General features: G+C 40.6%; 1 protein-coding gene across 1 annotated transcript; it reads left to right on the top strand.

Moving 5' to 3' along the window:
* Positions 1-6,721: 6,721 nt before the first annotated feature.
* LOC135171709 (uncharacterized) lies at positions 6,722-10,895 on the top strand. Its single transcript, XM_064138320.1, has 2 exons — positions 6,722-6,791; positions 6,880-10,895. Exon 2 carries the CDS (start codon positions 6,987-6,989, stop codon positions 10,824-10,826), a length of 3,840 nt encoding a protein of 1,279 aa, XP_063994390.1. The 5' UTR covers positions 6,722-6,791; positions 6,880-6,986; the 3' UTR covers positions 10,827-10,895.
* The last annotated feature ends 1,709 nt before the right edge of the window (positions 10,896-12,604 follow it).

The following is a 12,604-nucleotide window of genomic DNA, read 5'->3' as shown; positions in this document are numbered from 1 at the left end:
CTTTACCAGACAAGTTCTGAAAAGGTTTACTTAAATTTCGACGATTACAATTGTGTTTATGAATAATTTTGTTGAACATTTTCATAACAATGCGATCGTTACGTTTTGTGTCTGAAGTAAATAGTTTATGAAAGGACTGTAAAGACCGATCATTGAACAACCAGTGAAGCACAACAATGCAGTACTGCCCACAAACATCAGACGATATATCTTGGAGTCTCTTCTGGCTCCATTCATAAACATTGCAATTTCGCTTAAGGCGCTGAGAGATTCTTGTATCGAAGGGTGGCATTCCGAAGCTGTCGAAATAGATTCCTCGCCTATTTGAACCGAGGTAAACGGCAACCCAGTGACTTCCGGCCTGATTGTGGTTGTCGGTGTTGATGATGATAGCACAGGGTCGGGACCATGTCCAGGGGACACGGTCGGCAGGGTAGACACCTCCAATGCATGCATCTGTATGCGGTAATATCTCCAGGAGCTCAAGGGTATTCATAGAACGTCGGTAATCCGGGAAATGAGCGTTGGTCTCGTTCAGCAGGTTGAATGCAACTAATGCAATCTTATTCTGCGCTCCCATTAAGTAGCCCTCCATTTTCATCCACTGTAGTCGACAATAACCTGCCTTGTGGAATCAATTTCTAGCAAATTGTCATATTCGGCGTACAATAGACAATTCACATTCTGCTCTGTTGCTCTATTGAAGCGAACTTCAATGCGAATACTTCCACTTTTCACCAGATTCCAATGGCCAGCGGAACTTGCAGATAAATCAGGAGTCAGATCGAACGCGAACAAGCAAAATCCATCGGAATAGGCCGGACGAGAGATGCTATTTCCATGGTCGCTGAAATGTGTTCCAGTACCAGCAAATAGGGTGTTGAATGCCTCCACATCTAGGCACGCACCAGAGGTGAAACTTGGCTGCAGAGGTTTTGTAGGTACTTGGCGTCCATCGACATTCAGGCATAAAAAGTTTATCCCAAAATTTTGAAAGTTGAAGGGGTTCTTCTTTCTCGATCCGTTGAAACTGACATTGTCAACAAATCCCAGTATGATTCTTTTAGGTAGTTGACCCAAAATGGCATTGTCTATTGTCTCCCCCATAATCCCCCGATGGAGAACAAAAGATTTGACCTCCACCCGTGTCAAAGGATATTTCGCAGTTGTCTTTGCAAGCGTTTTAGCGTGAGCTATCAAAATTCCAGGGCTGAGTTTCACACGGCGAACTATCAAGGAGGCTTCTTCTATATGCACCTTATAATGCAGGGGAGTGGAGTCCATAAGGCAAAAGTCGTCCTTTGCACGGATAAGACGAACGCGTAGCTCTACGCCATTCATCAAAAACTTGTCTTGATTGAACACGTCACAATGTAAATGTCCCAGTAGATCAAATGCTTTACCACCTTTAGTAATTGCCTGACGTACGGCTAGTCCATCGTTGTTTCTTGCATCAGCCGCCGTTACAGCAATAGAATCCATTGCACCATAGCTATCCGTAGCCCAAAGAGACATCCCAAGATGTGAGGACTTTGCATCGGTTCCATAGTTTAGTAATGTTTCAATGTATGCTCTATAAGCGTACAGGTTATTTGGAGGCGTAACAACTTTTTGGTTGAAATATACATCCACTTGGTTAAACATTGAATGTAAAAAGTTATTCACAGGCCCAACAGAGTCGTCTATACCAGCAGAGCCATCGGATTTCAGGATTCTGGCGCGAACTTTGATCATGGTATGTGCCAAATCAATATATTCTTCTCCATGGCCTGGTACGATGAATTCAATTGGGGCATCGTCCGACAGCGTAGATACAGGATTATAATAAACAAATTGAGAATTTTCAATACTTGTTTGGGTAGGTGGTATGGTAAATAGGTCCAGCTCCGACTTCACACACTCAGAAGAGTGCGAATGTAGAAACGACATGATGATTAGTTGAAAATATCGTACAAATCACGAGTCTTCCGCTTTGATTTATGTCTCGGTACTTTTTTCACTTTCTTGCTTCTTTTGTTTGCAACGGGCCTTTTCTTTTTATTCTTCCGAGTTTTGGATGTCTTGGCAGATCCACGGCCAGTGAGCTTATGAGAGGCGAGGCGTTTACGCTTCCTCTTATATCCTGAGCCACGCATCATGGTCCCAATTTTGTCCTGGGCCCTCCTTTTCAATTTCAGCCCAGACTCGGCTAATCGGTTTTCCAGCGCCACCTTTAAGGGCTTGCCATTTGTCACTACATCCCCAACAACGTTAATACCCGCATTGAGAGCTTCTTTACCGACAGCTCGGGCTGCGCTTCCCAGATAGGGCAGAATGCGTCGAAACAGACCTCCAAGGAAAGCACCAATTCCATGACCTCGTTGATAAGGACTTCCAACGAATATCCTTCCAAAATCATTATATCGGTCCACTGTTCCTCCACCAGCTTGGTTTGCGTAATATGCAATGTACGGGCTCATTTTTTAGTCAATCAATCCTCTTGAAATGAAGCGTCACGTTCAAAGGACCATACTCGAATGGAATCATATCACCCTGATTGCATCTTATATCTATTTCAATTGTGCGAAATGAATACCTCATCAACGGAATATAATGAGGAGTGGAAAACGTAGTACAGTGCATGGCCCCATAGGTATACGTAGAAGCGCTGAATGGTATCACTCGTAACAGAGATGACTGCACGTCACCTGTTACGGAGGGTACACAAAGATCGCTGTAGATGAACAAATTCGCAGGTAAACCTCTGGCCAAACTTGCTGGTGAAGATCCTTGACAATACGGCCTGGCGTTTGTGAGGCTGTGTATACCTCTCTCAAATCCCAACATATCGGATACTTTATCGGAAAAGTCTATTGTATGAACTGTGCTAGTGCAGTTCCTGGAGGTACAGTGTTTTACAATTTTCACAAAACCTTGTTGCGCTAAATATTCAAATCGGATATGAGTACTCAAAGACGGAAAAGTATTCATGAACCCCACTAAATCTGTTATATCTTTGAAAACTGCAGTAGGTAGAAAAAATGTTTGTAGTGCGTTTACCTTACTCTTATTGGGGATTGGATTACTAACGAAATTGATTGGAGAATCTTTTCCATTACGTATATGTAAAAAATTGCAAGGAAACTGTATTTCACTTAGACCCACTACCCATTCTCCTTCCAGTTCAACTTGTTTTGGAAGCAAGGTCGTGAATTTCGATGCTGTATTATCAGGATGATAGCTCATGCTGCTGTTGCTGGGGAGCACCATATAAAATTCGTTTCTCTTCATTTTTTCCCAATTGCATGCAGTTCTGCAGCAGGTATCCAAGAATCAAACTTATCAGGATATCCTTCCCAATGAACAAGAACCTGCTTATTTTTTCCTTTTCCCTTGGAGCGTATGACACGTTCCACTATGAACTCGTCCTTGTCCGTTGGTTTATTGACAAGCACCAATTCTGGTTCGTAGAAAAATCCCTCAATTGGTTCGTCAGCAAAATCCATCAACTCGTATATCGGCAATGATTGTTTGAAAACGGCTTTCGTTATTTTGAATATTTCTTTACTCCAATTAGTTTCATATCCTTTCTCAAAGATGCCTTTCGTTCGACTGATGCGTACATAGTCACCAACTTTATATTTAAAGGATTCTTTACGTGGTTTCTCCGTCTTGAATCGACTTTGTATATTACGCCATACGTATGGTGCATTATCCATAGTCACAGCCGCAGGCGCCATCTTTATTGAAGAATGTCGCGAGTTGTTATAAGACTCGACAATTTGCTTCAAAACATCTGTATACTTATATGTTCGACTATGTGTAAAGTAACGCCACATACGTTCCTTCAATGTCCGATTGAAGCGCTCCACAACTGCAGCTTTTATGTCGGGATTACGTGCAACACGAAATTTTATTTTCTTATCAGAAAAAAATTTTTGGACACTGTTGGCCATAAATTCTTTTCCCTTGTCCGTTTGTATCGAAACAGGAATGCGCCCTCCATTTGTATCCATTATACGTTTGAAAGCTTCAAGAACCTGTGATGCTGATTTGTCTTTCAATGGCTCTACCCAGGCAAATTTACTCAAGACATCAATAACTACAAGTAAATATGAAACCCCATCATTATATGTTTTTAATGATCTCAATTCAACTAAGTCAGCCTCCCACACATCATCAATGTTGGTTACTGTATAATGAAGACGCGGAAATTTACGCTTAATGGGTCTATGAAGGGTATAAGTGTTCTGAGCATTAAGCCAATTTTTTATTTCACTTTCAGGTATTTCTTTCTTATATTTTGACAAAATATTTCGAGCCCCTGTGTATGCCTCAGGCTCTGGAAGGTCAAAATATGTCCTCGAGAGTTTTTCATTGTTCAAAACGGAAGCCATGATGTAACTTTGTCGGTTTTCGCAGTGTAGGGAGAACTAAGCCGGGGTTTTTTCGAGTTTTTACGGGGGCGATGAACAGGAGGAGTGCGTGATCTATAGCTTTTCCTTCTTCTATCTTCGTCTACGGAACTCTCGTCCTCTGAAATTTCAGGTTCTCTTCGATTCCTACTGTCTGGCAATGCTGGTGGAGACTGATGAAACTTGGGATTACCCAGAAACTCCCGAGGGGTGTTCAGGCTTTGGAGATAAACGGCAAAATGCTCCCATCCTTTAGCTGAATATGTTTTCCGTGCTCTGACAACATCTTGTATGAGATCCACAATATTGACACCAGGAAATGTCTGTCCATCCAAAGTCACTTGTCCTTTTGAATTCCATTTGAGTCTGTTAGCAGTATCAATGGCGTCAATGTATTCTAGTATACCAGCGGCTTTTCGCTGATATACTTTAGGTACAGTAGCAACAATAGCTTTTGGGTCGTATCGTTCAGCGGTTTCAGTTTCGCCGTGGGCCTCCGTTTCTAACACCGGCGTTTTAGTTTGTTCTGTATAAAACAAATATCGCCTCAGAACGTCGTTATACAACTTCCATTTTTCATGGTCATCTCTAGGGCTTTTCGAATTTAAAATTTCCAATAGCTGGGTATCTAATCTGCTTGTAACAGTGCCTGGAGTTTGCGCTGATGGCTGAATTTCTTTAGCCAATTCCGTTAAAACATGGTGAGCATCAACATGTGAAGAATTTTTTTTTTTTAGACGCTCCACACTCTCCTCTGGTACAAGAATCATTTTACGTGCATGTTCCATCCTTATACAATGGCTGAGATAAGTGCGCTTATCAGAGGACCCAATAGCATCGGCAAAATTGAACCACCTTTCTGATTAATGATTTTTTTCTTGCTGCTTAAACTTTGTTTTTTATCGGCAAGTTTTCTCAATAGTTTTTTATGTTTGCACAGTTTTGATTTCTCACAATTTTTCAAAGGAATATTTCCGTGTAATAAATTTAAAGCACACTCGCAAATGCAGCGAATTAAATCTTTATTAGCGTGTTGTATTATTACCCGGCGTAGCCTGGGTGGTGCGTAGATGAGAGCGTGTAATAAGGCTGTATTCTTTTCTCCAAGCGACTTGCGAACAGAGCCGCTTTCAGAACGACTTCTCGTTGCCATCACACATGAACGACTGGTACACTCCGTGATGCCCCTCCTCCTTTTATATTGCGATCCTTCCGCGGAATATAAACATAATGATGGGGATCACTGGGGAATACATTGGTACGAAACCTACAGTTTTCAGGAGTCGATTGTTTCAAATCTAGCAACAAATAGCCATGAGCTGCCGAAGTTGCATCAAAATAGGCTTCTTGCAGAAATTTTGGATCTTCTGGGTATATTTGACGAGCCAAATGGGCAATTTGTGCACGATCTCTGGGATTTTTAAATACGACGATGTAATTTGTATTCAATGAAATGTCTCTCTGTCCTTTGCCTTGGTGGAATAAATTTTGAGATAGAAACATTACACTGAGATTTTTATGATGGCTTCCTTTTGTAAATAAATCAACTATTGCACCATTCGAAGATTCCCGCATCAAATCGTCCACGACAACCAATTTTGGCTTATTATCATCAAAATCTCCAGATCTTGGTAGGCCTTCACGAAATTCGACAAAATTATTATCATAATCCGAATATCCATTCTGCCACTCAGCGTAATAAAAGATCACTTTTTCAATTTGTGTATCGCACATTTGCTTAATTTCCTTCAAAAACCTTTTAACAAAAAATGTTTTTCCACAACCCGTGGGACCACAAATCATTGCAGTAAAGGGATGTTTCCACCTCGTGTCCATATTGCCTTCTGATTAATCATGCCTAAAATCTCATCATTTTATACAATTTTACGATATCCGAAAATATGGATTTGAAAATGCTAGAGAGGGGCGTGACGTAATGCACCTGTATTGGGGTCAAGTGGGCTTGCCTATGACTAGGACAAGGACAATGCGCGTAGGCGGGGGCAGGTAAAAAAGGCGAAGAAGTGCAGTAGCCCCCCTGTGGCGCCAACAGTAAAACCCCTGACTTTTCCCAATATAGCCCGAATTTTCTCGCACTAACTGCAGTCGTCCAAGGGACATTCACAATGTCGGACCCAAACGATTTAGCGGGGCCCAGTGACCCGTCCGAAGAAAATACTACACCTCCACAGGGAGATTTTGATTGGATAAATAATTTTGATCTTGAGTTATTCGGTGATTTCGCCATTGAAAATAATTTTGATGGAGATTTATTCGAAAATTTTAATTCTGCGCTCTTTGATATTCAATGCGGTGGTGGTGAAAATGTTGTGAGTGACCCTAAGGCTTTGGAAGCTGTTGAAGAGTTTAATCTAGATTTACTAGATCAGCAGAATGGTAAGTATCTAGCTTCATACCTTTTTATAATACCGAGAAAAAATTTTAGGCATATTTTTTTATTGAAAAATACTAAACCCAATTTCAGATCAACAAAATGGCCGCGAAGAAGAGATTGAAAATCGATTGCCGGCCTTAAGGACAATACGACGATCACGCCAGAGACTTCCACGTTTCAAACTCGACACACATGTGATGGAGTTTGCAATCAACCCTTTACCTGAAAGTCGTGACCCTGCCGACTGGGTTGAAGAAGCTTTTCGTGATGTCTATAATAAAATTATTGAGGCTGGAGGACGTGGTATGAATCGAATGTGCCTTACATTCAATTTTGCAAATATGCAAAGAGACAATGCCTGGATAAGTCCACGTGCGATCAAAGGATATGAGTTTCAAGATCTATGGAATCTTGTTAGTTCTATCGCGCAGAGCGCAAACGGTTTCGGATGTGCCGATAAGTTTTGGATCAAACTTCACGTGGCTGAAGCCCCGGTAGGTCAAGGTTTCCTTGAAAACGGCATGAAAAGAGGGTTTAGTAGAAAATGTATCCTTCAGATTTCGAATGAAGATGGCTTGTGTCTAGCCCGATCACTTGTTGTGGCCAAAGCACATGCAGAAAAATTAAAAACCAGAGCTGATAAGGGCAAGATCCACGAGGTATGGCAGGCAATCCGGCAATGCAAGGGAAAAATGCAACGTAAGGAGGCCGAAAGACTAACTCGAAGGGCAGGAGTCATTGCTCCTGACGAAGGCTGTGGTCTACAGGAAGTTGCTCAATATCAGCGATACTTGGCTGAAGAAGGATGCCTTATCAAGGTCTATTCCCTCATGAGAAACGGAAAAGATCACCCTGTGCTCTACGATGGTACACCTGAATTGATTAGCAGAAAGATGACCGTCCGATATACCTTACCGATTGTGTATTATCCTGAAGAGAACCACTATGAGCCAATCCAAAATTTACCTTCATTCTTTGGCGTGAAGTATTATTGCGAGCATTGTAACAAACCTTACACTACGCAAGGACATGTTTGTGATAGGACTTGTGATAGGTGTTTGAAGAATCCTCCGTGTGACTCTACGATTGTTGATAAAATAGTGTGTGACGATTGTAATCGAGAGTTTCACGGGCAATTGTGCTTCGATCAACATAAGAAACCAGGATCTTTCAGCGGAAATAACCCCACCGTCTGTGACTATATAAAATTGTGTGGCCAATGTAATACGAAAATTGATCATCGCAAAGCTCAGAATCATGTGTGCCATAAATATTATTGCAACGTATGTCAAAAGGACGAAGATAGTTCTCATCTCTGCTATATGCCCACCTTAAAAAGCAAGAAAAAATTGACTTTGAAACGCGTGGCGTTTGTTTTCTACGACTTTGAAACCAGACAGGATGAGCTTCTGCAAGGAACTACAGATGTCAACGTACACATTCCTAATCTTTGCGTTGCACAAACTGTGTGTGACCGCTGTGCAGATATGACCGACGATGACATTGTGAACGCAAACGATAATCACGGAAATCCATGTGGCGTTTGTAAACATCGGGAAAATGTTTTCGATGGTGAGGATCCTGTGCGAGGATTTGTTGATTACATCACGTCGATGGGTAAGACGTATAAAAAAGTAGTTTGTATTGCACATAACGCGAAAGGCTATGATTCACAATTCGTTTTGAGAGACGTCATGAAACGCATTAACAGTCAAATTAAAGCGATAATTAACGGAACAAACATTATCTTGATGGATTTTGGGGATAATAAATTTATAGACAGTTTAAATTATTTTCACATGGCTCTTGCAAGTTTACCGAAAGCTTTTGGATTGGGGAATATAGCGAAAGGCTATTTTCCACATTTTTTCAATACAAAAGAGAATCAAAACTACGTAGGGCCTATACCTGATAGAAAATATTATGGTGCTGACACTATGGGAGTACAAGATCGTGAAAAATTCTTATCCTGGTATAATGATCGTGTCGAAGAAGATTATGAATTTGATTTTCGTAAAGAAATTCTTCATTATTGCAGACTTGATGTTACAATTTTGAGACGAGCCTGTGTTGAATTTCGAAAACTGATTATGAATGCTGGAAATGTCTGTCCTTTTACAGAATGTGTAACGATTGCTTCTACATGCATGCGTATTTTTCAAACAAATTTCTTAAAAGACAAGCAGATAGGCATTATACCTCAGGGAGGATATCGGTTAGGGAAAACGCAGTCGAAAATCGCAATTGAATGGCTCTTGTGGCGCGAACATTGCGAGAATCATCGAATAATACATGCCGGACGAACTCGTGAACACAGAACAACTTCAGGCCTGCGTCTAGATGGTTTTTGGGAGGATACCGCGAATAATAATAAGAAATATGCATATCAGTTCCACGGATGTTATTGGCACGGATGCCCACGGTGTTTCAAATTCAATAGAGATAAAGAGTTAAGTCACAAGGATACACTAGAGAGCCGATATGAGAGAACAGGGGCGATTACCCGGGAATTGCGACACTCGGGTTATGAAGTCGTTGAAATGTGGGAATGCGATTTTATTCGTCAAAAAAAGACAGATCATGTGTTGGCGAATTTTGTAGAAAACGTTGATCAGCAAATGTTTATAGCTCTGGATCCGCGCGATGCATTTTTCGGGGGACGAACAGGAAATACCGTAACACATTATGATGTAAAAGATAATGAGAAAATTCGCTATGTTGACGTTTGTTCGTTATACCCATACGTTTTAAAGACAGGGATTTTCCCGATTGGACATCCCACTGTCCATGTGGGGCGTGATTGTCAGCTTATATGCCCTAATAATAATATTTCGCGGATAGAAGGTCTCGTGAAATGTCGCGTTTTACCCCCTCGTCAATTATTTCACCCTGTTTTACCAGTAAAAGCCCATGGAAAGTTACTGTTCCCTCTCTGTCGATCATGCTGCGATGATCTTGTACAAGATAATTGCCCTCATGATGATCCCGCTGCTCGCGAATTTTTGGGAACTTGGGTCGCTCCAGAACTTCGTAAAGCCGTAGAAATGGGGTATAAAATATTAGAAATCAGTGAGCTTTGGGAGTATAAGAGTACTACGCGTTATAATCCTGTGACGCGAACAGGTGGATTATTTGCCGAATACATTAACACTTTTTTGAAAATAAAACAAGAGGCTTCGGATTGGCCTGCTGAGTGTGTAGATGATGAATCAAAGAATCGATATATTGCTGAATATGAGACGCGAGAAGGTATAAAACTTGACAAAGATAAAATTCAAAAGAATGCCGGATTAAGAGCCGTAGCAAAACTTTGTTTAAACTGTCTCTGGGGTAAATTTGGGGAGAGGGAGAACTTGACAAAAAAAGCTATTATTCGAACACATGAGGAATTTGCAAATATAATGTTTAATCCTGAAATTGAAGTAACAGGACTTGTTCCTGTCGATAACGACACTCTCTTCATGTCCTGGAAACATTTAAACGAAGCCGCGGAAATGTCCACTAAGGCTAATGTTGTTATTGCGGCTTATACAACCGCTCACGCGCGTCTAAAGTTATATTCTTATCTAGAAAAACAACAAGAACGTGTTTTATATTATGATACAGATTCGGTAATTTACGTCAGCGATGGATCAAATGAATTACCGCTAGGGAATTTTCTAGGGGATTTGACCGACGAAGTAGAGGGCTACGGAGAAGGAAGTTTCATTACTTCTTTTGTCTCTGGGGGGCCTAAATTTTATACTTATCGCGTAAAAAAACCGGACGGTAGTATCGCGGAAGTTAGTAAAATAAAAGGGGTTAGACTGAATTATGAATCGCGTAAACAAATTCATTACGACTCGATTCGCGCGCTCGTTGTCGATAAAGCAGATCCCTACCAGATCGACTATCATGGTATCCGTCGGACAGTGTATCATGACGTCATCACGAAACCTGAGAGTAAGATCGTACGTGCGACAGGACCAAAACGGCGGCTTGATGGTTTCGCGACACTGCCCTATGGTTTCAAAAAACCGCGATTGAACCGCTGCTAGTTGGCGCACTGTTTTTTAAAAATTAAGTATTTTATGCATTTAGATTGATTGTAGTAGTTTTGTATAATATTGTTATGCACGAAAAACGTTTGTAGGCCTGCATTATTTAATAATTAATTAAACAATTTAATGAGTAGGGGCTATTCCTCCACTCGCTTAATATTTTATTGTAGCCTCGAATAGTTATTATCATTGGATAGGGAATCGTTTGTTGATAATTAATATCCAACTTCCATATTTTTAAGTTAATTTGTTCACTAGATATTCATTATTTAAAAAATGGGGCCCTACAGTGTTTACATTTGCGCAGAGCCTCCTGGTGTCAGGAGGCGGCCCTACGGTTTTACCGACACTGTGGAATTCTGGGAATGTACGTTTCTAGGGTCCTGGGAGGGGTTACCGACTGTCAGGGGGGCGCCACCGTCAACTTTGACGGGGCGGGTTTTCAGCCGTTCGTATTTCGAATTGAAATACGAAGTTTCAAAAACCCGCGGCCCGCGAAAATGAAAATTATCTGTAAGAAAAATGTATGTTATAGAATGAAAAATAAATAAATGAATGAATAAAAATTAAAAAGACTCCCTTTACACTTATTCCCACCCAATTCCTATTTAATAATAATTTAAAAATAAAAGGAGGAAATGTCTAAAAAAAAGAAGGATGACAAATATTTATCTTAAAATTTTTTATTAAAAACTTAAAACTAAATACAAGTTTTTAAATAATAATAATAAAAATAATCATAATAATAATAATAATTTAATAACAATTTAAAAATAAAAGAAGTGAACATTTAAGAAAAAAAAAAAAGGAATACAAATATTTATTTTAAAATTTATTTATTTTAAAAGAAAACTTAAACTAAAATACAAATTTTTGTTTATATATTAAAAAAAATTTTTTTTTTTTTTTTTTGTTTTCTAATTTAAAGCTAAGGGAAATAAATAAATAAATAAATAAACAAGAAAATATTCATTTAAAAAAAATTTTTCTTTATTCAAAAAAAACTTAATCCTAGAATACATTTTTTTAAATTTTTTTTTAATTTTAATGTAAGAGTTAAGGGGGGGGGGGGCAGCGGCTTCAGTCCCACTGCTCCAAGGACCAGTCCTCCTCCGTTAGGTCGGGTTCGGCGGGCTCCTCTCCGAAGAGGATCCTGAGGGCCCAGGCATCCTCGACATCGTAGAGGGCGAGCACCTGCTCGCCCTCGGTCTCGAACTGGCGCGCCTCGCGCCTCACAGCGCGGACCCAGCGCGCTCTCGGGGTGTCCGGACCGACCACCTCCTTCCCAGCGAGCCCCGGCCTGCAACAAAAAAGAAAAAATAAATAAATTAATTAATTTTATATAAATAGGAAAATAAGGAGGGGAAGAGGTGTATTTTAGGAGAGGACTGATGGGAATGACAGGAAGGGTTTAAACGGGATAAAGGGGATAGAGAGATAGAGAGAGAGAGAGAGAGAGAGAAGAGAGAGAGAGAGAGAGAGAGAGAGAGAGAGAGAGAGAGAGAGAGAGAGAGAGAGAGAGAGAGAGAGAGAGAGAGATGAGAGAGAGAGAGAGAGAGAGAGAGAGAGAGAGAGAGAGAGAGAGAGAGAGAGAGGAGAGAGAGAGAGAGAGAGAGAGAGAGAGAGAGAGAGAGAGAGAGAGAGAGAGAGAGAGAGAGAGAGAGAGATGAGAGAGAGAGAGAGAGAGAGAGAGAGAGAGGAGAGAGAGAGAGAGAGAGAGAGAGAGAGAGAGAGAGAGAGAGAGAGAGAGAGAGAGAGAGATATCACACGTGAGT

This window comes from Diachasmimorpha longicaudata, unplaced genomic scaffold (assembly GCF_034640455.1).
Source record: "Diachasmimorpha longicaudata isolate KC_UGA_2023 unplaced genomic scaffold, iyDiaLong2 ctg00000089.1, whole genome shotgun sequence".
Taxonomy (NCBI): Eukaryota; Metazoa; Arthropoda; class Insecta; order Hymenoptera; family Braconidae; genus Diachasmimorpha; species Diachasmimorpha longicaudata.
The sequence above is the reverse complement of the archived record's forward strand: the minus strand, read 5'-3'. Positions and strand labels throughout refer to the sequence as shown.

Excerpts from the sequence above, each read along its gene's own strand:
- LOC135171709 (XM_064138320.1), top strand. The coding sequence starts at position 6,987 with ATGGAGTTTGCAATCAACCCTTTACCTGAAAGTCGTGACCCTGCCGAC.